At 37.2% G+C, this 26466-nt stretch overlaps 1 protein-coding gene across 1 annotated transcript; it reads left to right on the top strand.

Moving 5' to 3' along the window:
• Positions 1-20210: 20210 nt before the first annotated feature.
• LOC131158684 (uncharacterized) lies at positions 20211-26264 on the top strand. The gene is made up of 4 exons (XM_058113551.1): positions 20211-20388; positions 25501-25640; positions 25739-25795; positions 25854-26264. Exons 1-4 carry the CDS (start codon positions 20211-20213, stop codon positions 26262-26264), a joined length of 786 nt encoding a protein of 261 aa, XP_057969534.1.
• The last annotated feature ends 202 nt before the right edge of the window (positions 26265-26466 follow it).

The raw sequence follows: 26466 nt of genomic DNA, 5'->3' as shown, positions 1-26466 counted from the left end.
TGAACTAATTAACAAATACATATATCGCCTACTCGATACCGCATGGAGGTCGTCTCCGGTGTCGGGGTGGCTGCCGTCTGCGTCTGCCCTCACCTGGCCGCTCGTCCGCGTCTGGCGTCCAGTTACGTCGAGGGGCTACATGTCTTTCGTCTCCGCCCATACGTACTGGATAATCCCTCTCTAGGTGAAGCGGACGGGGAGCTATGTCGTATGTAGTCTCTGGACGAGTATGAGCTGGCAACCCGGGTGTGTCCACCTCCTCCGCATTGAGAGGGTCGTCTAGTAAGTACGACATCGACGGCGTCGCGGCAGAGTCAGATCGATAATCCGCCGGTCTAATGGAAGGTCCCGCAAAATCAGCAGCTGTCGATGGGGCATACGGTGCGGACGGCCCAAACACATACTCCTCATGTACAATGGGCAGTGAGAAGGCTGGACTTGATGGACGGCTGGAGGTAGCTGCTCGACCCCCTAGCACTGGAGTTGCTCGACCACCTCGTGGGGCCAGGGGCAGGCGTGGGGTAGGGATCCGTCGCCCGTCCTCGTAGACAATGTCCAAACCAACTCTCGCTAAATCGCTTACAGCGGGGTCTGACGATAGCGAGTCGACCTGGTGTAATACGTCAGCTTGCAGCATACGAAAATAGTGCTTACAACATTGAACTACTAATGTAAATGGTAACAAATTAGGTATACGTAGTAAGCGTACGAGGCTCATGTAGACCGCCGCAGTCCTATCTATGAAGCGACGTGTGATCGACCTGTATCACGCGTAATACGGATCCTCCGGATGCATCGGGCCATCTGCCTGCACTCCCTCGATGATGTACTCGCGCCTATGTCCCCACATACTCACGTACATGGTGTGCTCTGCAGCCCAATCTGTGTTCCCCCGACCGCGACCATCAATCTTGTGCAAGTCCTCCCTACGTACATCGACCCCCGAAGTACAGAAGCGACCAGGGATGCCCTGTCGAAAGCCAAACTGGCGCATCACTCGGTCTGGGAGATGCCACTCGACAATATGAAAACATATGAGTGGCACTCGGGCAACCCAGAGGTCCGACCGAACTTCATAGCCAGTTGGTAGGTCGGCAACAATGTCATCAGTGTAGGGCGCCCATACGAACTGCGCGTATACATATAGTAAATGTCAGAGGTGGGACGGGAATATATGCAAATATTGAAAAATACTATTAATACACATAACCGAGACTACCTCGTGCTCCCGGTGCATGTCCAGCTCGAATCTGTACCAGGGCAGCGTGTGTTGAGCAACATTAGGCGCCAACAACTGATCCCTCCACCTGTACACAATGAAACGTAAGTTAGCAAGGTGTAACCACTAGTACGTACTACAACTGAAGGAAATGATTTTAAGTGGAGTTACTAACCTCCACGCGAGTGGAGCTGGGTCAATCGACCGTTCGTCCTCGTCCCTCTGAATAAGACATCGGACACCGCGGCGCGTAGAAGCTAACGACGTGAATCTCTCCCACGCCCAAATCTGCAATAAGCGGAGTACTCCTCCGATTCGTGAGTGCGACACGCCAGCGGCGCGGCACATCTCCCGGTACAGCCAGGCTAACGTCGCAGCACCCGAACTATAATGGTGTATCTCTCCTCACTCTGCGAGCAGTGGAAGGAACATCAAGTGTGCGTAACTCCCCGATAGGTCGCAGAACAGTGTCCCACATATCAATGGCAGCATGTGGGCACGTGCGTGACATGCTATAGTGTGATCGTCAACATCAGCCGGAAGCTGGCGAAACATCTCCCCCTCTAGAAACCGCATGCGAATGCGGGCACCAACAAGCTCACCATCTGGAGGCACCACTCCTAACAATCTCTCGCATATGCGGCAAAGTCCTCCCCCCTGACCAACGCCTCCATCCTGTACTGGTCCAGCTGTACGACCAGTGACGGGTAACCCATCAATCGGTAGCCCGAACAACATCGCGACATCCTGTAATGTGATAGTCGCCTTCCCGTGCGGCAAGTGGAAAGTGTGTGTCTCTGGCCTCCATCGCTCGACCAACGTGATCACAAGATGCCAATCCAACTGGATATGGCCAATATGATATATCCCATAAAAACCCGCGTCACGTATCCAATCAATAATGCGAGGGTCTGCGCCTATCCTATCCTGTACGCTCTGACTGCCCCCTCGGCAATATAACACGTCAGCATGCGAATCGGTCCACGCCCAACTGGATCGGTGCCGATCGCCCATACTCAGTGCAGTAGTATCGGATGGCCCTGGATCGATCCTACAAACAAGCCAGATTATTGAAAGCATTAACATAGAAATCATAAGAATTGAGTATCTATGCCCGGTGCTTTGTATGGTGGAACCGAACAAAAATCTCAAGGTTTATCCTATATGTGTACAAATGAAAATATCTCACCAAGTTTTCATCTGAACATACACTATTCTTGATTGATGGACATAATGACTCAATTGCTCAGAGACAAATTGAGCATGGAGCATTCGCGTGTTCACCGAAAAATGAAAGCGGTCTGAGGATTTAACATTTGGAAACAAATTGTTCAGAAGGAAGGAGTAGAATGGCAGCTGAAAACTTGTCGTGATGCGAGGAGTATGAGTACGCAAATCCCGGATAACCTATAAGTTATAGGTCAGTGCAAAGGTCCAGCTGCATCCCCAGGTTGGGTCCTTCTCGGACATCTTGTGCGGTTATGTCTTTCTTGACAGCATATGCTACACGTGATATGTTTCCGACCTTCCCGAGCATCCATCTCGTTATGTATACGTGAGCTCCTAAGCTGACCTTTATGTCGAGCGTATGCAGGATTTGCCTGCAAGTTTGGCAACAAGCAAGTTGGCCAATATGCCTCATGCATGATTGGATAAAATTCGGCAGCATATGTTGCATAGTGCTCGGTAGTGCTCCAATATGGCTCAACAAACTAGCTCGCATTTAGTCGTATCTCGGCACAGGCTGCAAGAAGGTGCGAGCAGGGATAGTGTAAAGATTGCCACTTCTCGTAGGAGCATTTGCGCCTCTAAATGCTCAAAGTTTGGACATTGTTTCCTTTATGGGGTCCCCGCTGCGCGGTTATGATGCTAAAAGTACCCCTAGACCAGTTGAACGTCGTGACTCGTTGTCTGGTCGCCTTTAGCTTCCTTCTTTCCATTGCTAGCAATATATGCGAAGTTAACGTATTTCCTCCAGATATTGCATTACGAGCAGCCTCCCGTCGGCTATTAAGGTAATGTGTAACGCGATAAAATGTTAGTTGCACGAGAGTAGTTATGGGAAGGCTACGTGCGCCTTTTAGGACGGCGTTGAAACATTCGACAAGTTGGTGGTCATGTTTCCATACCTCTTTCCACCGTCGTGGCACTCAGTCCACATATGAGGAGGGATATGATCAAAGAACGACTTGGCTGGCTCTCCACCCTCATCGAATATCCTCTCCATCCAGGTGTCAAATTTTCTCACCTAATGCTCCCTTCCCGCTCGCTCAGCCATTCGCTTCATATTGACACTCCGCACTTTCATATTAAAGTTGCTCACGACATGTCGAAGGCAAAATCGGTGCTGCGCACGTGGTGGTTGCCAATCAGGATTGTGCTGCACCGCAGCGATAATCCTTGGATGTCGATTTGATATGAGGCAAATGTCGTCCCTGTCGGTAATCAAACGCAGAGAACACAGAAACTAATTCCATGTGTCGAGGCTTTCCTCTTGCACAATAGCGAATGCAAGGGAAAATATTTGCCTATGTGCATTGGGGCACGTCGTAATAAGGAGTTTGCCCTTGTACTTACCATACAAGTGTGTCCCGTCCACACATATAACGGGAGGGCAGTGACGAAAACCCTGAATAGATGCTGCAAATGAGCAAAATACAGATACGAAGGTTGCGCTGTTAGTGCTACCTGGAACTGGAGTTGACCTCCACCTGATTATAGTCCCAGGATTGTACGCGCACATCGCTTCCATCCACTTCGGTAACGTTTCATACGATTTCTGTCAATCACCAAAGACTTGGGCTATTGCCTTCTGTTTGCCCAACCAAACCTTCTTATAAGAGATTGAATACCCGAATCGACGATCAATGAACTCCTTCAATGTAGCGATCGACGTCGATGCATCTCCCCAGATCATATTCACTATCTCCCCAGCAATGAGGGACGACGTGATTTGGTTATGGTCCTGCGATATAAGTTCATTCAGACATGTATGCAAACCACTATATTGGGTGATTTCAAAAAAACGGTGTATCATCCGATACATGGCACGTAATCTCCACGCGCAATCGTGGTCCTTACACCAAGCAACCCACAACTCAGGAGTAGATCGCACCACATGGAAGTCATGGTGGGTGTGAGCGCGTGATATATTGGCACTGCGGCGATCAGCTGATCCTTCGAATCAAAGAGCATCCCCTTACTCAACTCAGAGGATTCTTCCCAACGAGTGGCGCGTATGGGAAGCTGATCGACCGCAGTTAAATCTGCAGCAGCTAGGTCAATATGACCGTACATCAGAAGCTCGCCGATGAATTGCGCGTCAAACGTTGCGTCGTCCGTGTCATGGTGAGGTAAGTTCACATCATCGGGGCTATCATTTAAGGCTTCACCCATTTCCTGCTCATGCATGTGTTCGTCTTCAATATGAACATTGTTCGTAATGTTCATGCCCTCGTCCAATGAGTCGTTCGCAATGGCAAACAACGATGCTGGTCCCGCACTCGGGACGTCTTCGCAACCTCCCTGTGGAAACGTGTAAGGAGCAGGTGCTTCGTACTCTGACGGCTGGAATGACGATCTCGGATATTCGTTAAAATCGACCGTGGACATAGCACGAACCTCCCCACCAACATCAACCTGATGTGTTTGTTCAGTGTCTTCACCAACTTCATCTAATTGCTCCGCGAGCGCATCTGGTTGCCTAACTGCGATTACACCCACTTGAGGAATGGTCTCGACATACAATTTCATCGTTAAATATGTCTCACCGACACAGTGTGTGTCCAATACAATGCGCAACCCATAATCATCTGATATCGGAACAGCCTCGTAGAACGCTGTATTATTTAACTCTCGTGCAGGGTATTTTGCGGTCACCCGCAATGCATATTGATCTGGATCAATATGCAAATATTTATATATCTTCGTATATAATTTACTTAATTTACACCTACGGCCAATTCGAATAAGTCGAACTGGCTGACTACTATACCTAACATCATCTAAGGCGGTTATAATGTTCCCCCTATATATAAAAATACCGTGACTGGATCACTGCTTGAGCTTCTTGCCATTTAGATCGGCGATCGGAAAATAAAAAAAACCTACGCAAGACAAAATTGTATGTATAAGTGATGTGTAAATGAGACGAAATAACTAATAACTATAAATCAAATAGATGTATAGAAATTCTAATGAATGAATGAACTTAGAGTTTGGACCTAACTTTCCTACCACGAAAATAGATAGATAAATTCAACGTCTATGAATAAACAACATGAATATGTATTGATTTTCCCCATATGACATATACTTCGGATTTTCCCAAAATTGTAATTCAACTTAGAATCCAAAGAACTATGAAATGGTGCTCTTAAAAGTAATTTTTCCAAAATGGTACTTCGTACTCTGCCTCATTATGGGTTGGGTTGCCACTTATTTTGAAGTTCAATTTTGTTAAGTAGCCTTTTGAGGATTCATTGCTAATCCGAACAGCCATACTCAAAGGAGTTGAAGGGATCTTTAGGAAAGATGTTACTTAGGACGCATAACATCCCGATTCATGAAATGGGAATGGGATCGTCTTATGGCAAGTGCTTTAAAATGTGAACACTACATTTATATCGATATATTGGTGAAAAATACATAAATTCGGGGAGGAAAAAACTCATTACTACTCTCCTATAATAATGTGACCTTTTAGCTATCATCTCTACGGTGTTCCTAGTCAGTGTCATCGACGGTGACTAGTCGAGGCCGGCTTCGCCCTCGTACCGTTGGATCTTTAATGGTGCTCTGTCGACTGTGGCCTCCTCAAGCACCCCCCACCCTAGGATCTTATACATATGGGGCTTGTCTTATGATGAATTCCCCACCTTATCTGCTCTTACTTCATTTGGGTATTTTTATTTATTTATTTTTATTTTAAATATAATTTTTGCAAGTTTCAGTTTTTTAGTGTGATTGGTGAACTAAATTATTAGGTAATTTTAATAAAGTATATTAATTTAGACAAAGACACTAATCTTCCCAAAAATTTGATAAAAAGACAATCACATATCCTAAGGTTTCAAGAATTTTAAATATTATACCAGGGGTTTTAAGAATTTGTAGAACGTCCGCTGACATTTCAAGAATTTCAATGATCTCTCTTGAGATTTGTTAAAAATGCACAAATCTCACTTTAAAATTTGCAAAAAGACAAGTTTTTTTTTTTTTAAAGATAAATTTCATTTTCTTTTGACAAACATCAAATGAGGTTTTTAACATTTTTGATACTTTAGGAGACGTCCGTGACATTTTTGAAATTTCAAGAAAGATATTTGTCTTTTAAGCAAACTTAAAAAAAATGAATATCTTTTATCCTATTAATTATTGTATTCTAGTAATCATAAGAGAGGGAGAAGGGACTTAATCCCGTCACTAGGACCTCTTATTTGACAATAAAAAATTCACAAATGATACTCCTTATATTATAATTATAAAGTTCTATTCTAATCTATTCCAAATGTTTCAAACATGCGGCTCAACTTGAACTTTATTATGTGGTTGGTTCAAGGTATGAGCTTGATTCATTAGGAATTGAAATTAAAATTCAAGGAAAGCTAAAACTTGAAATTAAATATAAGAAACATCAAAGGCACGTGTATATATATACTTTATGCGTTATCTATGAAATATATCATAGGCATTACATTCTTAAATGAGTTAAAATTATTAAAGTTTGTGTAGGAAATAAAATAAGTCAAAATTTAAATTCTAAAATTCGTTAACTCGTAGAAAAGTATATGCACTTAATACGATAAATGACAATACAATTTATAATTACAATGTGCACTCACATTAACTCAAAGCATCAATTAAAACCATACAATTTACATGTTCTTGAAAAACTTTAGTGGATGTGCCCAATTATATTAAAAACAGTAGAAAAAAATTCAAGGATTGAATAACAAAATTTCCCATTTTGAAAGTAAACCATATGATCTAATTATAATTGCACAATTATATTAAAAAGAGCAGAAGGAAATTCAACAAATTTAGTGAGTGGAGGAAACTTCAACAAATTCTAGGGTAGGAAAGATAATACATTTTACAATGAAACAACAATCCAAAAAAAAAATAAATAAATATTGAACAACAGTTTGAATGGAAAAAATAAAATATTATCGGCAAAAAATTAAATTCAAATACCAAAACAATGAAATACAAACCTTAAGAGTAATGTTTATCCACGAATCTTTCAACACAAATCACAAACTCTGTCTCTCCGATTATCAAAGCTTTGGATGAAATAAAAATAATTTAAAAATCTATGCACTGAACATGGAAAACATAACTTACCCCATCTCCTTATATAACTCTCGATTTGATGAAGCCCGCAACGGTCACCTGCTCCCGAGTCTTCCTTCAACGGTAACCTGCTCGACTCTGCAACAGGTACTCTGTTCGCGCAAGAAAGGAGGAAGAACGGGCGAGGTTATTCTGAAGCAAATCTCGCTACTCCAAGTAGCGAGATTTGCCACGCGTCGAAAGTTAGGTGGATGGTAATTTAAATCTCGCTACTCGAAGTAGCGAGATTTACCACGCGTCAAAAGGCGGTTGGCAGAACATTAATTATCCCAATAAAATCTCGCTACTTGGAGTAGCGAGATTTACCATGCGTCAAAAGGCGGTTGGCAGAGATTTACCACGCGTCGAAAGGCGGCTGGCAGAGCATTAATTATCCCAATTAAATCTCGCTACTCCAAGTAGCGAGATTTGCCACGCGTTAGCACGAGCCCTTCAGTTAAAAGTAAATCTCACTACTTCAAGTAGCGAGATTTGGTTAAATATCGCTATTTGGAGTAGTGAGATTACGTCAGAGTCATTCTGGGAAATACTTCCCAGAATGAGATATTATTTAATATATATTTTTTAAAAAAAGTTAAAACGAGAAAAAACTCCTAAAAGTAAACTACTAAAGACTAACCTAATAAAAAGTAACCTAGCCCCCCTTTAAATACAAAAGCAAACTTTCAAAAAAATTGCCTTGAAACCCCCAAGGCCTCCCTTGCTGCAGTGCCTAGCGCTTGCCTCCTCTAGGCCTTCGTGGTCACATTAAGCATTATTCATGCATGGACCTCTCTTCTAGCTTCACCTTTTGCTTGTTCAAAGCCCAGCTCACGAACTTTCACCACTTTACGCACGACTCCAACCAGCAGCGCATGCATGCACGTACGACCTTGTTCACGGCCCAGCCCCGCGAACACATATGTACAGGCCCAGCTCTTGCATGATCTCATGAAATACTTTTTTTTTCTTCAACATTAATTTCCAAAAAAATTTCCTGTAAATATAAAATATCAAAAATTCATAAATTATCAAATAACGATCCAAATACTATAAATGGAGCTCAATGTTAAAATATGAGACATAATCAGACATTTAATTAAAATTATTATCTTTAATGCATGAATTTAAATGTCTAATTACACAACTTTGACGCGTAATCACCCATTTAAAAGCAATGTTAGAATACAAATAAATTTAGTAAACTTTGTTTATTTTAAGCACTTAGGTGTCCAAGTCGAGTATACGAGGTCCAAACCGAGTGCGGTCAATCTCGACACGTCTGTCACATTAGCCTAGACGTGCCAGAGTTAACGGTGTCCAAAAACTCCTTCCTGGGAGCTTTTTCCCAACTTAGAAGTTAGAATACAAACATAGTGATTAAACTTAGTTCACCTAGATGTCCAATTCGGGCATATGAGGTCCAAATTGAATTGCGTCAGTCCCAACACGTCCGTCGCATCGAACTGGACGTGTTGGATCTAACGGTGCCCAACAACTCCTCCTCGGAAGCTTTTTCTTCACTTAGAAGTAAAGTTAGAATACAAACAAACTTAGTAAACTTAGTTCATTTTAAGCACTCAAGTGTCTAAGTCGGGCATAAGAGGTTCAAACTAAGTGTGGTTAGTCCCAATACCTTCGTGAAATTAAGCTCGACATGCCAAAATTGATGGTGCCCAAAAATTCCTTACCAATTGAAAATTATGCACTTAGAGGCGAACTTAGTAAATTAAATTGAATTTAACCACCTTAGTGTCCAATTCGAGCATATGAGGTCCAAACTGAGTTGGATTAGTCCCAATATGTCCGTCACATCAAAATGGACGTGCCGAATCTGATGGTGCCCAAAAACTCTTCCCTCAGGAATTGTTTCCCCACTTAGAAGTAAAGCTAGAAAACAAACAAGCTTAGTAAAATTAGGTCATTTTAAACACTCAAGTGTCCAAGTCGGGTATACAAGGTCCAAACTGAGTGCGGTTAGTCCCGACACGTCCGTCACATTGATCTAGACATGCCAGAGCGAATGGTGCCCAAAAAATCCTCCCCGAGAGCTTTTTTCTCACTTAGAAGCAAAGTTAAAATACAAACATAGTAATTAAACTTAGTTCATTTTAAGCACCCAGGTGTCCAATTTGGCTATACGAGGTTCAAACTGAATTGCGTCACTCCCAACATGTCTGTCACATCAAACTGGACATGCCAAATCTGACGGTGTCCAAAAACTCCTCCTCGAGAGCTTTTTCCCCACTTAGAAGCAAATTTAGAATAAAAACAAACTTAGTAAACTTAATTCATTTTAGGTAATCAAGTGTCAAAGTCGGGCATACAAGATCCAAACCGAGTGTGGTCATCCCAACACTTCTGTGTCATTAAGCTCGATGTGCTGGAGCTGACAGTGCCTAAAAATTCTATGTCAATTGAAAATTATGCGCTCAGAGGTGAACTTAGTAAACTTAAATGAATTTAACCACCCAAGTGTCCAATTCAGGCATACGAGGTCCAAACTGAGTTGGGTTAGTTCCGACACGTCCGTTACATAGAACTGGACGTCCCAAATCTGACGGTGCCCAAAAACTTCTCTCCCGGGAGTTTTTTACCCACTTAGAAGTAAAGTTAGAATACAAACAAATTTAGTAAATTTAGTTCATTTTAAGCACTCAGGTGTCCAAGTTGGGCATATGAGGTTCAAACCAAGTGCGATCAGCCCCGACACGTCTGTTATATTGACCTAGATGTGTCGGAGCTAACGGTGCCCAAAAACTTCTCCCCGGGAGCTTTTTCTATCCTTAGAAGTAAAGTTAGAATACAAACATAGTAATTAAACTTAGTTCATTTTATGTACCCAAGTGTTTAATTCGGGCATATGAGGTCCAAACTAAATTGTATCAGTCCCGACACATCTGTCACATCGAACTAGACCTGTCGAATCTAACGGTGCCCAAAAACTCCTCTCTGGGAGTTTTTTTCCCACTTAGAAGTAAAGTTAGAATACAAACATAGTAAACTTAGTTCATTTTAAGTACCCAAGTGTCTAATTCGGGCATATGAGGTCCTCCAAACTGAATGTAGCTAGTCCTGACATGTCCGTCACATTTACCTAGACGTGCCGGAGCTAACGGTACCCAAAAAATCCTCCTCGGGAGCTTTTTCTTCACTTAGAAACAAAGTTAGAATATAAACAAACTTAGTAAACTTAGTTCATTTTAAGCACTTAGGTATCAAAGTTAGGCATATGAGGTCCAAACTGAGTGGGTTCAGTCCTAACACATTCGTTGCATTGACCTGGACGTGCCGGAGTTGACGGTGCCCGAAAACTCCTGCTCGAGAGCTTTTTGCACACTTAGAAGCAAAGTAAAAATACAAACAAACTTAGCAAACTTAGTCGATTTTAACACTTACGTGTCCAAGTCAGGCGTACAAGGTCCAAACCGAGTGGGGTCAATCCCGACACATCCGTGATATCGAACTGGACATGCCGAAGCTAACGGTGCCTAAAAATTTATCCCTAATTGAAAATAATGCGCTTAGAGGCGAATTTGGTAAAATTAGTTCATTTTAAGCACTCAGGTATCTAAGTCGGGCATACGAGATTCAAACCGAGTGGGGTCAGTCCCAACACATCCGTGACATTGACTTGGATGTGCTGGAGCGGACGGTGCTCGAAAACTCCTCTCCGGGAGCTTTCTCCGCACTTAGAAGTAAAGTAATAATACAAACAAACTTAGTAAACTTAGTCTATTGCAACACCAAGTGTCCAAGTCGGGCATACGAGGTCGAAATCGAGTGTGGTGAATTCTAAGTGATAAAACTTAGCTATTTAAAATTGTATCATTTTTTTAATTATGTCTAAATGTCTGATCATTTTGCTATCAAATCATTTTTACTTATAGTACGTATACATATATGTTCAAAAATCGTATATTACCCTTTTATAATTATTAATTTGTAGGATTTACGATTGTCACTACATCAGGACGATGCTAGGCACTACAGTCGAATGCAGCTTTTAACTTTTTTTGTATTTTTTGTTATCTGAAGAGAATGATTTTTTTTGTATTTTAATTTGAATTTGTATAATGTATTTGTATTTGTATTTGAATTTTGAATAATTTATGAATTTTTTAGTAATTTTGGTTTAATATTATGTATGCTAAAATGTAATTACATGTTTTTACAGGAATTGATGAATGAAATAAAAAAGAATTATTAATTTTAAACTATTAGTGATGATTTTAAAACCATCACTAATAGTCAATTATTAGTGACAGTTTAAGAACCACTAATGGTCTATTATTAGTAACGGTTCACAAACCGTCACTAATAGCTGCTCTGGTGATCATTAGTGACGGTTTTAAAACCGTTACTAATAATTGACTGCTAGTGATGGTTTTAAAACTGTCACTTATACTTGGACTTTAGTGATAATTTTGACCTGAGAAAATGTAAAATTTATAGTGACGGTCTTAGGATTTTAGTGACGGAGTAAAATCATCACTAACACTACATTATTAGTTACGGTTTTAAAATTCGTCATTAATAAGTATTTGAAACCATAGATATAGCGACAAATTTGAAACCGTCACTAATAACCTTATTTTTTGTGGTGGAATGAGATACTTACCTCTTCTCCTGGTCTCTTTTTATAGTGGTGGAGGTTGATCTTCCATCAATCCGGACATTAATGGGCATTATAATGTTTAAAATGTAAATCCTCAACTGTAGAATTTCCAAATTTTCAATCATAATATTTCAGAATTATCAACTTTTAATATCTTTAATTAAATTTTCATTGGTTGGAACATTTCTTTTTACCACCTGATTGCTCTCTCTCTCTCTCTCTCTCTCTCTCTACAAAAATCACAGATTGAACAGCCTCCTCTGCATCAAGTTCATATGCTAAGTTGCATTTGGAATTACTCCATCGAAATCCAGAGCAGATAGCTTGAAGAAGGTAGGGTTTTATTGTATATTAACTGCGGTATGCTTGCTTGTTGAATAATATTTTTTTTTTTTGGGGTTCCAAAAATACATGTCTATCACTTAGTTGTTTGAAAGAGTTCCTTTTATTTAATTATTATAATTTAATGTATACAGCAACGACTTCTGAAAAAAAGGCAAAAAAAGGTTCTATTGCTTGCAAGTTCTTTTAAAAATTTTAAAAATTATTAAAAATTTTAAAAACTTAAAAATAAAATTAGGGTATTTTTTATTTTTTTAGTTTCAATAGAATCTCCCTTTACAAACTCTTTTATGTTGGACATGTGATTCAATATTACACTATTTTCATGCCTTTCTAATGCCTTTTAGGTTCCATTTGGATCACAAAATTTTATAGCGAAAGAAGAAAAGAAATGAGAAGGAAACTTATTTTCAATTGTATTTTTGACTTTATATCAAATTATACTAAAAATAAAAGTTTATTCTTATATGATTAAAAATTATGAAAAATTAAACGTAAGTAGTGTATAAAATTAAAATTTTGTTCATTGATTCAATATATTTTTTATTTTCTTTTTCAATTTTTTTTGATAACTAAACATGAGAAATTATATTTCTTTATATTTTTCTTTCCTTTCCCTTATATTTTTCTAATTTCAAAGGAGCCTAAAATAAATATTAAGTTTTATATAAAACATTTCTTGCATGCTGTTTCTATAATAAAATGTTCATTCATGTTGTCAATCAATTATAAAATATCATGTCTTCACTCTAGGAAAATTTGATGATACATGCATCACAATTTTTTATTCAGCTATTTACGATTGTATGAGTATTAAATAATGAGAAAATATTTGAATCGTGTAGGGTTAAATTTGATCAAGTCAAGGATATTTTGAAGATTAAAGGATCATGGATTAAAGTAAATTTAAATAAATAATCCTTTTTGAAAAGTGGTACATAGAAGAGCTTTAAAAAATTGTACGTGGCAGACAAATTTTTTTACTAAGAATAGATTGTCGATCGGTAAAATATGTTTTGGAAAAATATGTAAAAGTAAAGAATTTAGTCCACAAACAAATATTTGCAAGGTAACACAATTTGCCTTTAAATTGTGATGCATGTATCATCAAATTTTCCTAGAGTGAAGACATGATATTTTATAATTGATTGACAACATGAATGAACATTTTATTATAGAAACAACATGCAAGAAATGTTTTATATAAATACCTAACAACATCCAGAATTGTCCCATTCTTCTTTCCTTTTGTAAATTTTCAAGCAATGGTTCAAAGAAAATACAAGTTTCTCGAAGACTCTAGAGTTGTCCAGGCGATCATACTTTGACAAATATGATGAAATTTTAAAAGAATTAATGGAAAACTCAAAGACATTACCATGATCATCCTCAAACTAGAAATTTTGACGTTTTAATTTTTAAAAATAAAACATTTAAACTGAAAATTATTAGTTTTGTAGCGCTAGTTTGGTCGAGAATCAAGCCAATTGAATGATTTGAATAATCAATTAAGTTTCAAAAATTAAATGCATCCATGATGTTCCCCAAAATCATGGATTTGGAATTTAAATCAAAATTATGATGGCTAAAATTTTTTGTTCTTTGATTTTGAAAGTGAAGTAGTTATTCCAAAAGGGGGGTGAATTAGGTTATTAAAAAATTTTAGTTCCTTTTATGGATTCTTGAATTATTTGTTTTATCAAACACACAACTTTATTAATTCAATCAATACACAAACCAAATACTAAACACACCAAGTTAATAAAAACTTAACCAATCAATCAACCAATCAATAACTCAAAATAACCAACTAAAAATACTCAATCAACCACAATTTGCAGCACTTGTGGAATTTCAACTTTTGAAAATTTTTGCTTTAACAACCCTATGAGTAATTGCAAGCCCTGTATTTGAATGAAATTATTTGCTCTCTCTTAATTAAGATTTTCGAAAACGATTAACTAACGTACTCCCTTTTGGGTTTCCACAAAATGTTAATCAAAACGTACTTTCTTTTTATTAATAGTCTTCTTTTAATTTCAGTTTTGTTCTCTGCAGCCTGCACTTAACATACAATACAATACAATATATAAAGGTGCTGAAAATAAAGAGTAGGGAAAGAAGAACGTCAAGATTTTTACGAGTTTCGACTTATCCCCAGCCTACATCCTCGCCTTTGGCCAGTGCCACCAAAGGATTCCACTAGATACTCCTTTCCGAGCAGAGCAAACCTTTTACAATTCCCTCTTTTACAGGTAGAGATCCTTCTCCAAGCGATACTCAAAGCTTGGTTACAACGATCCAATAACCTAGAACCGTCAAGAAACAAGAAACATGTAGAAGAGAACTTGTATACAAGAGACACTCTCACGTAGACTAGGTTAATACAACAATCAGCATAATATACTTCAATGTAAATTCAATATAAAGAAATTGAAGCTCAATGAAACTCTATCACTAGATTAATCTTTCTTTGATTGAAAGATTCAGACTTTAAAGCATAATTTCATGTGAGATGATCAACAAGAACTCAGTTGAGATACCAGGAAGTTGTGAGCAAGAAAGTTTTTAAGAATTGAGAGCACTTGAGAGTATTAGATTGTTGAAAATATTTCTTAGTGATTAAAATTCTTGTCTTGGGAGCTATTTATAGAGTTTAAAAAGTTAATTCCTTGCTCCCCAAGTTTACTTGGAGTGTTGGTCAAGTTTGCAAAAAGATTGGAACCCAAGAAACCAATTTAAAAAATTTTCCCGTTGGCAATTTTTAAAATTCCTTCAAGTAGCAGTCGCTTGACACGACTAGTTAGGCGCTTGTCTCAGTTATTTTTGAAAGTTAGAATACTGGCAATCACCTGTTAAAACATAGGCAGACGCCTCAAATGACAAGGCTGGCGTTTGTTAGGCGCTTGGCACCTTTTTGTTAGCCAGTTCTTAAAAAACACAAAAAATGATCAGTCGCGTGGGAATGTTGGCCTTGGAATGTTGGGCAAGCGCCTGAGCTTTTAAAAAAATATTTGTTTTTTTAAGATTTGACTTTGAAAACTCTTTTCATTTGAGACCTTCTTTATTTATAACTTTTGAAATCATATTTCAAGGTCTTTCAAAATGGTTTCTTAAGATTTTAATTTGTCCTTAAAGAGCTTCAATACTTTTTATATTGAGTTTTACTTGAAGTACTTACATGAAAACTTCCTTAAGACTCTATATTCTTCAACTCTTTGAGTCTTCATGCATGTCCTTGCTTTGAGTCCTTTATTTGAGCTTTAAACATACTTTGAGCTTCATAATATTTTGTCAAACTTTAATCTTTCATAGAATATGTCTATCTTTGAACTTTAACATCTTTTAAGCTTAGCTTTGAACCACTTGTTTATTTCATTTGCTTGAACTTGAGCTTTCTACCGTTTGATTCCTGAAACATTTCAACTTGAAAACATATCAAATTACCTTGATTTGTTATCATCAAAATAAGAGTTATAAGCCTTGTTAGGCCAACAGATTCTATTAATAATTTTTGTTGTAGTATGCGACTCATATCGAGTGGAACATATGTATAGAGAAAGCATGTTAAGGAAAAACAAGGAAGCTGGTCTGAAGAAAACCGTTGACGGTTTGCATAATGAGTCGATGATTACATCGACGATTTTAGACAGAAGCTATTTTAGAAGGAAACTGTCGACGTCAATGGTTTTGTTCGGTGCTATTTTTGAATTTTGAATTGGGAGGATCAACAAGTTGGGGATACTGAGGCATATCCTCTGGGGACTGATACATGGGTATTTAGGGAACTTTCTAATCACTCTATATGTGTAGGGTTAACATAAATACAATGGTTTAATCCTAGTTTAGACAAATAGTGAATATCAGTCATTGCTTGCTTTCGTGGGCGTAGGCATTCTGCTAAATCACGTTAATTCTTATGTCGTGTATTTATTGCTTTCCTTATTATATGTGTGATTGTGTTTTCGTATTGTTCATCGTTAGTTGCTACATTGCACGATCAGTTCCGCACACATTAATTTGCACAACAAAATTAGTATAAGAGCTATTCGTTACAATGACTGGGAAACTGGTCCTAGACTTCTAGAGGATTCTGGAGTGTAGTTGTTTTTATTAGTTTATGTAAGTTCTTGTATATGTGCTATGAAACGACCTGCTTAATTTCCATTTATTTTTTTAAAATAATAAAATACTACACCAACATATCAAATCCAAAAGGCCATAATCAACCTGAACCCGTGGGTACCAGGGACATATTAGAAACACAATACGGAAATTTAAGCAGTAAGAAACATAAAAATCCTAATATCATAAATATAACACCATTCATCTCAATACCAGAGTTACTATATCCATTGTATTTATATATATACATCTCAAAAAGAATTCTAGAGCCACTTCTCACCAAAACCATCTGACCTTAGCAAAATACTTACCCTTCAAAAAGGGTAGGTCAGCTGAATCTACTCCAGCGGAGTTTTATCCGCTCTCCTATTAGGGGTTCCTGAAAATTTCATGTAATTCGTGGTGAGACACCTCTCAGTAAGGGGAATAAACTAATATTAGTGTGTGGCAACATGAGTTTATCCGTGTTATACAAAAAAGCATATATAAGCATATCAAGTAAATATGTCGGTATCATTTTTGGGAAAAACATGTATAAATACGAAAACAATCCTGGTAGGTTAACTGACTGTTGTCATGTATTACCCCTACATGAATGAGTTGCGTAACTCGAAGGTGGGACCTGACAATGGTTGGCCGACCATTACCAAGTCAAAAGTACAATTTGTAAGTACGATGGGTCTGCTAGACCTGTTCCGTACACATGGGTTTGCTAGACCTGGTCCGTACACTAGGGGCGCTCACACTTCTTAAAATCACATCGACTATCCATCCTCACGCTACTCCGTACAGCAGCGTTAACACAATATCATGATGATCATGAACACATAGCAGCAGTACCATGCAAGTGCTAGCCTAGACTAAGCCAACCAAGTTCTGATAACATATAGCATAAAATCAAATTGTGATACATGGATATTTCATACTAATAATTGCCAAGTTAATATCATCACATCATTTTGCATATATATATATATATATATATATATATATATATATATCATGAAAATCATCGGCTCGTACGCCGGCAAAACATATCCATAGCTTGGCTCATACGTCGGCAAAACATATCTATAACTCAGTCTATATGCCGGCAAAACATATCCTTAGCTTGGCTCGTGCGTCGGCAAAACATATATAATTCTCGGCCCGTACGCCGATTTTTCATTATAAAAATCCATATCAATATCATGTTCCCAGAAAATAGTAATTTATCATAAATTCTACTCATGTCACACAGAATGAGTTTTACATATATTTAGAACATATCATCATTTTCAATAGTATTTTCCAACATAATGCATAATCGTATATATATATATACACATATATTTCCCTGAAATCAAATGTTATAAAATTATACTTATTTTTCACAAAACATTTAGCTTAATTTATTCCCTTACTTGATTCCTGAAAAGCCCCTATGATAAACAGTCCTACACCCACAGGGTTTCCTATTCAACGCCCTGAAAATGACATTTCTTAGAATTAAACTTCAGTATTTCTATACGTACTACGCTTTCTACAATTGTCAAGAAGTCAAATACTGAGTAGAAAGTCTTATTCTGAATTTGGGATGAATTTCCAAACTCGACCCATCGACGATCCACTCCAGCAGATATGCAGAGAACTTCCCCATGAGTGTCGTGGTGGCTTCGGATCGTCGATTTGGTGAAGAACGGACCCAGAAATTAAGAGAGAAGGGGTGGGAGCCGAAGAGGAGAGAGAAGGAAGATTCTGCGCATGAGTTTTCAGGAAAAAATGAAGATTTGACCTATTTATACACTGACCCTCGTAGACGAGTCACATCACCTCATTGACGAGCCACGTCACCTCGTTGACGAGGTCATGAAGACAACTCGTCGACGAACTCTCTCCTCGTCGACGAAATTCAGAATCATCCAAAAACCCCATCTCGATATTTTCTCCTCGACAAAGAGCGCCCTCGTTGATGAGCTCAACATGTCGCGTCATCGATGAACGCTTCGGGTTCGTCGACGAAGACCTGCGGAGCCCCCTTTTAATTTCCTTTTCTCCATATTTTATTATTTAAATATTATAATTTCTTTGGGTCGCTACATGCTAGGCTTTGGCTAGGTTGTCTTTTTGGGGATTGTAATAGCAGGTTATGTTTTTAGTTATGTATGACTGTATGTGAGGAACATATAGAAACTCTGGTAAGTGTTATTAGATGATGTATGTTTATGTTTTCTGTTGTGTATGATTATGAAGATCAGTATGAAACACTCGATTTCCCTTATTTGGGCGAGTTGTATATGTATTATCAGAAATATGCATGTTATGTATGCATAGTAGCACTCTGGGCCCACCTAGAGGGTCGGGACATTACATATATACTCTAATTGAATGTATACAGGAACAACTTTTGAAAAAAGGGCAAAAAAGGTTCTATTGCTTGCAAGTTCTTTTAAAAATTAAAACTTTCATTTGATATTTTAAAAATAAAAAAATAAAAAAAGGATTTTTTTTTAGGTTCAATAGCATCTCGCTCTACAAACTCTTTTGTGTTGGGCATGTGAATCAATATTACACTATTTTCATGCCTTTCTAATGCCTTTTAGGGTCCATTTGTATCAATAATTTTTGGAGCAAAAGAAGAAAGGAAATGAGAAGGAAACTTATTTTCAATTGTATTTTTCTCTCTATATCAAATACTACTAAATATAAAAGTTTGTTCTTATCTGATTAAAAATTATGAAAAATTAAACGTGAATAGTGTATAAAACCAAATTTTTGTTGATTGATTCGATATATATATATATATATATATATATATATATATATATATATTTCAATTTTCTTGATAACTAAACATGAGAAATTGGATTTCTTTATATTCCTTTCCTTTCCCTTATTTTTTTTTTAATTTCAAATGGAACTTATAATAAAAGATTAAGTTTTATATAAAACATTTCTTGCATGTTGCTTTGCAATAAAATATTCGTTCATGTTGTCAATCAATTATAAAATATCATGTCTTGACTCAAGAAAAATTTGATGATACATGCATCACAATTTTTTGAAAAGGTATCTTGGAAATAAGAATAAATTTTTTATTCGGCTATTTACTATTGTATAAGTATTAAACAATGAGAAAATATTTGAACCGTGTAGTGTTAAATTTGATCAAGTCAAGGAACTTTTGAAAATTAAAGAATCATAGATTAAAGTAAAATTAAAAAATAGTCACAACCACGATAATCCTCAAACTAAATAATTTTGATATTTTAATTTTTTAAAATTTGAAATTTTGATTGAAAATTATTATTTTTGTAGCGTTAGTTTGGCCGAGAATCAAGCCAATTGAATGATCCGAAGAATCAATTAAGTTTAAAAAATCAAATGCATCCATGATGTTCCCCAAATTCATGGATTTGGAATATTTAAATCAAAATTATGGTGGCTAAAATTTTTTGTTCTTATAACTTTGACTAAAAATTATTCTATTGGTTCTATTATGTTAAAAAAAAAAAAAAAATCTGAATGCGGTGCTAACTCTAGTCAGTTAGTTTGAAAATTTTAATGATTTTAGAACTAACCTTATGTTTGGAGATGGATAAGGAACAGAAGCATGACACTACTATTGGAGAAAATGAAATTAATGAGACAAATTTGATTTTTGATGATGGAGTAAATTCATTGACGGCATGTGGAACTTTGAATGCTCATCCAAACACAGCAAATAATTCAAGGAAAAGGAAGCAGAGATATAGTATTAGAAGTGATGATGGTGAGTCGGATCTGATTAAAGTTATAATAATTCTAGCTATAAAAATGAAGGAAAGTAGTGTGATTTTTTCTAATGCATTGACAAAGTATAAAGACAAATTAGATGCTAAAAGAAAGCAAATAGGGGAAGAAATTGCAAAGCTGCCTAACTTAACTTTAATGGAGGGTAAAAAATAATTTCAACTACTAAATTTTAGTGGAGAATCAAGTTAATTTTAAAATTTGGATGGTAGGAGAATTAAGTTAAATTCAAAAACTAAATGCGGCCTTCATCTTTATCGAACTAGTGATTTTGACATTTTTAGAGTTTAAATTAAATTTTGTTGGGTGATTTTTTTTTTATTTTCCAATTTTAAGCAATGGTGAAATATTTTTAGTTGTGTAGTGTTCAAGTTGGCTGAAAATCATCGAGTAAATTTTGAAAATTTAAAGTGGTTCGAGAATCATGTAAACTTCAAAGAAATTAAATGCAACCATGATCTATCCCAAACATTTTTTTAGAGAATATAAATGCTAAAAAATACAATAAATATGCTAATAAAATTTTCACACTCGAGTCAAAGTCCCGTATTATAAGGAACTGTTTGACATGTTAACGTGTATTCTTTATTCACTTGTACATTCCTTATTTATTTGTACTACGCCTTTGTAGTACACATTTGTACTGTACTTGTATTATACTTGTACAACACTTGTAAACCAATTTTCTGTTTTCTTTTTCCTTTATATTTTCTTTTATTTATTTCTTTATTTTCTTGGTTCGGGTTACTACATTTATATAAAACATTTCTTGCATGCTGATTCTGCAACAAAATATTCATTTATGTTGTCAATCAATTATAAAATATCATGTATTGACTCTAGTAAAATTTGATGATACATGCATCACAATTTTTTATTCGGCTATTTAGTATTGCATAAGTATTAAATAATGAAAAAAATATTTGAACTGTGTAGGGTTAAATTTGATCAAGTCAAGGAAATTTTGAAGATTGAAGGATCATAGATTAAAGTAAATTTAAAAAATAGTCCTTTTTGAAAAGTGGTACATAGAAGAGCTTTAAAAAATTGTGCATAGCCGACAAAATTTTTTACTAAGAGTAGATTGTCAATTGGCAAAATATGTTTTGAAAAAATATGTAAAAGTAAACAATTTAGCACACAAACAAATATTTGCAAGATAACACAACTGGCCTTCAAATCCCATACCTAACAGCATCTGGAATTGTCCCATTCTTCTTTTCTTTTGTAATTTTTCAAGCAATGGTTCAAAGAAATTTCAAGTTTCTCGAAGACTCTAGAGTTGTCCGAACAATCATACTTTGACAAGGATGATGAAATTTTAAAAGAGATCAATGAAAAACTCAAAGACATTACCATGATCATCCTCAAACTAGAAATTTTAACATTTTAATTTTTTAAAATTAAAATTTTTAACTTAAATGTATTATTTTTGTAGCGCTAGTTTGGCAGAGGATCAAACCAATTGAATGATCCAAAGAATAAATTAAGTTTCAAAAATTAAATGCATCCATGACGTTCCCCAAAATCCTGTATTTGGAATTTAAATCAAAATTATGATAGCTAAAATTTTTTGTTCTTTGATTCTATTGATAATTTTTGTTATAGCATGTGACTCATATCGAGTAGAACATAAGCGTGGTGAAAGCATGTTGAGGAAAAACAAGGAAGTTGGTTTGAAGAAAACCGTTAACCAATTTGCATAGTGAGTCGACAGTTACATCGACGATTTTAGGTAGAAGCCATGATAGGAAGAAACCGTTGACGGTTTTGCATAGCCCATCGACGGTTACATCGACAGTTTTAGACAGAAGTTATTTTAGAAGGAAACCGTCGATGGTTTTGCTCAACACTATTTTTGAATTTTGAATTGGGAGGATTAAAAGGTTGGGGATACGGAGGCAAATCCTCTGGGATTGGTACATGGGTATTTAAGAAATTTTCTAATCACTCTGTACGTGTTAGTATAAATACAATGTTGTAACCCTAATTTTGACAGATAGTGAATTTCAGTTGTCTCTTGGTCCCGTGGATGTAAGCATTCTATCGAACCATGTTAATTCTTGTGTCGTGTGTTTATTGCTTTCCTTATTATCTTTGTGATTGTGTTTTCATATTGTTCATCGTTAGTTGCTGTATTGCATGATTGGTTCTGCATGCAATAATTGGCACAACAAAATTAGTATAAGAGTTATTCGTTACAATGACTGGGATTTCTTTAGCAAAGTTTGACATCATCAAGTTCGATGGATCAAGAAATATCGGAATATGACAAAGGAGGGTAAAGGATTTGCTTGTGCAGTAGGCCATGGTGAAGGCGTTACACGTGAGGAAGTCGGAAGGCATGGACGACATGAGTTTGGGTTATGAAAATACATGTCTATCGATTAGTTGATTGAAAGAGTTCCTTTTCTTCATTTATTTGGTAGAGACTTGAACCTATAAAAAAAAAGGAAATTAAATAAGAAAAAAAGAAAAAAAAAGGGATTTTAGCAGGCGTCGTTGACGAATTCCAAGATCTTGTCGACGAAGGTCCTTTAGTGCTTCGTCGTCGAAATTCAGAACCTCATCGACAAAGATATCCAGAACGACTAAAAATATCAAGTTTAGGGTTCGTCGACGAAGCCATTCATTCATTGATGAACATCCTTCTGTGATTCGTCAAGGAAGGCGCCATTTCGTCGACGAATTTGATCGGTTCAAGGGGTCTATAAATAAAATATTTTGTTTGCTTCTTTGTTAAGAAACTTAATTCCTCTCTTTCTCTCTCTAGAACCAATGCCCATACTCTCTCTCTCTCTCTCTCTCTCTTGGATCCTTCGCCATTCGTTGGCCGTTTCAATGATCGGAAGTTACTACGAGGATTAGGCAACGAATGTCTACAAGTCTAGCAGATTAGATTCTTAATCTCAAGAAAAGCGTCTCGGGTGTTTTTCAATAAATAGGTAAGGAGATTTGTTTACATCAATTGTTTTTGAAATCTAAACCGGTAAAACTGTAGGATATTATGTACAATATGACTGCTTGTTTGGAAAATTTCATCGGGTGGAATTGTCGATTTTTTTCAATTTTTCGATTTTGGTAAAAACTAGGGTTTTGGTGTTTGGCCTCCATTTTTCCTAAAACTCATTTCTTTGTATTAAAACTAAAGTAGGAAGTGCTTGAAACTCTTGTTTTCGATTTAAATTATATTTTATGAACCATATGCTATACTTTTGCTTACTAAGCCAAATGAGTGTGATATGAGTTATAAAATAGAAATATATTGAACTGAGAAATATTGATATGAGATATGGGAACTGGAGTTCCAAATTGTAATCAGAAAATGCAGAAAGAGATGTCGGTTAAATACCGCGAGATGTATGTATCAAGGTTAAACTGAGAGCCGTGTGTGCCGATTTGTACCAATGAATGAATGAAAGAAATGTGAAAAATACTGGAACTGCTTAAATGCTTTATGAATGAAAACAGGTTACTGTATTTTCGTTATAAATTGTATATATGATATATGAACCGCTTGAGAAAGTTTGTTACCAAGAGAGTATGGTTCCGTTGCTAGCATGAGAGATACAGTGCAACCACACATTATTCTTGAGTGTGGGTATCGAACTAGTTGACTTGGTAAGAAGGGCCATTGGTTGATTATGGACCAGGGTGGTGTAGACCAAGTCGGACTAAAGAGAGTAGCGTGACTAGCCTGGTGACCCCTGGACTAGATCAAAGCATTATAAAAGCACAGCCCGTGCCATGGGGGAAGTAAATGGTGTAGTTATAATGTTTCAAAGTTGAGATGACTTCATTATGCATATAAATGATTTAAAAATAAAATGGTCAAAGTTACAGCTTTGAGTACCGAGCCGAGGGATCGTACAATGTATGGGCCTATACCCTACCCCAACCTCAGGGACTTTCACTTGTAATGAGCTGAATTATCTTATGCAGGAATTTTATATATATATATATATATATATATATATCTCTTCTATATTATAGGCTTGTGAATGATTTAAATATGTAACTGGTTTACTGCAATAAACTCATGTAGTCACACACTGATGTAATATGATCTACACTGAGAAGTGTCTCACCCTAATATACAAATCTTATTTCAGGTCTTACAGGAAATCGGTCCTAGACTTCTAAAGGATTCTAGAGCGTTGTTGTTTTTGTTAGTTTATGTAAGTTCTTGTACATGTGCTAGGATTTGGCTAGGTTGTCTTTTTGGGGATTGTAATAGCAGGTTATGTTTTTAGTTATGTATGGCTGTATGTGAGGAACAGATAGAAACTCTGGTAAGTGTTATTAGATGATGTATATTTATGTTTTCCGCTGTGTATAACTGTGAAGATCAGTATGAAACACCCGTTTTTTTTTTTGGGTGGGTTGTATGTGTGGTATAAGAGATATCTACGTTATGTATGCATAGTAGCACTCCAGGCCCACCTAAAGGGTCAGGGCGTTACAATTGGTATCAGAACAATTTCCAGCCGGAAGTGTGAAGAGATTCATATCACCTGATTATGCAAATGTTCAGAAGTTAGGTTGCTAGGTTCAGTAGATTAGGTTGGATAACTTTACCAGAGTATAGGATGAGGATAGAACTTTCGAGTCTTGCTTCGTAGACCTAGAGACAGAAATCCATTGACGAACTTTTGTGTTTTTCTAGATCAGTCAATGGGTTGAGAAAATAACGATCCATCAACGATTTTGTTTCCAAGTGGAGGGGCTGAACTTGAGCTACAATGAGAGTATCGAGTTAGCAGAGTATGTCGTCATTAGGGATGTTAATTCATTAAAATGAGTCTTATAGTATTGTAGTTGCAGTAGATATGTGAGGAAATAGGATTCTAAACAAATTTTCTCAATTGTTTCTTCAGGATGGAGTCTAGGGATAATACTACTAACGCCGGGGGCATTAGCAATGAAGGGGCTGGCCATGAGGCTGGCAGCAACTCCATAGTAGTATTAAGGGACTTCGCTCAGTAGCTTATGGCTGAAGTTGTGTGAAATTCTAGGGAGCAGGACCGTCCCACAACTGAGATTGGATGTTCCATTGATTAGTTAACCCAATTGAAGCCTCCTACCTTCACAGGGAGTACAGACCTGATTCAAGCAGAGAATTGGATCAAGGAGATTGAGAAGATCTTGGTTGTTCTGCATTGTACGAAAGAGCAGAAGGTGGCTTATGCGACGTTCAAATTTACTGGAGAAGCCGAGAGGTGGAGGGAATCAGTAAGGATGTTGGAGGAGCATTAATCGGTACTAGTGGTGACGACATGGGGCCGTTTCATAGAGGCATTCTTTGAGCGGTACTTTCCAGCCATTGTCAGGAACGTAAAGATGGAGGAGTTTATGATCCTGACTCAGGGGCAGCTGTCAGTTCAGTAGTATGCCACCCGATTCATTGAGTTATCACGTTTTGCTCCTTTTGTGATACCGAATAAGGCGAGGAAGGCCTGGAAGTTTGAGAGGGGTCTGAAGAAGGAGATCCGGAAGCAGACAGTGATACTGCAGCTTCATGACTTTGCTACTCTAATGGATAAAGCTACTGTGGCAGAGGAGAGCCTGCAGGAGGACACAGAGGTTCAGATCCAGAAGAAGAGGCCAGCGCCTCTTGGTTCTTATTCAAGTGTGAGGCAAGGCACTTGGAAGAAATATAGTGGTGACGAAGGCTTACGGCGAGAGACTGGTCGTGGTACATCTCAGGGTACCACATCTTCGTCAGCTTGTCCTACTTGTGGCAAGGGACATTCAAGGAAGTGTTCGTGGGGATCAGATACATGGTATCAGTTTAGTAAGCCAGGACATTTAATGCAAGATTGTGGCACACCGAGGAGCAATGCACCCCCACAATAGCCATATAGAGGAGGTACTCAGGCGCCACGTGGTGGATTTCAGAGGGGTACAACCCAGGCAAGGGTGTATTCCCTAACTCCAAGCGATGCAGAGAATGCTGAAGATGTGGTGACATGTAATATTTACATGCTTTTGAATAAAGCTGTAGTACTATTTGATTCGGGAGCGACACATTCCTTTATTTCCTAGGGATTCATCAAAC

The sequence above is a fragment of the Malania oleifera genome, chromosome 6, assembly GCF_029873635.1.
Source record: "Malania oleifera isolate guangnan ecotype guangnan chromosome 6, ASM2987363v1, whole genome shotgun sequence".
NCBI lineage: Eukaryota > Viridiplantae > Streptophyta > Magnoliopsida > Santalales > Ximeniaceae > Malania > Malania oleifera.
Note: the sequence above shows the minus strand (reverse complement) of the source record. Positions and strands in the feature narration are given on the sequence as shown.

Coding starts and splice junctions, on each gene's coding strand:
- LOC131158684 (XM_058113551.1), top strand. CDS start 20,211: ATGGATAAGGAACAGAAGCATGACACTACTATTGGAGAAAATGAAATT. Junction 20,389..25,500: donor TAGTATTAGAAGTGATGATG/GTGAGTCGGATC, acceptor CTACCTTCACAG/GGAGTACAGACCTGATTCAA. Junction 25,796..25,853: donor GGGCAGCTGTCAGTTCAGTA/GTATGCCACCCG, acceptor ATACCGAATAAG/GCGAGGAAGGCCTGGAAGTT.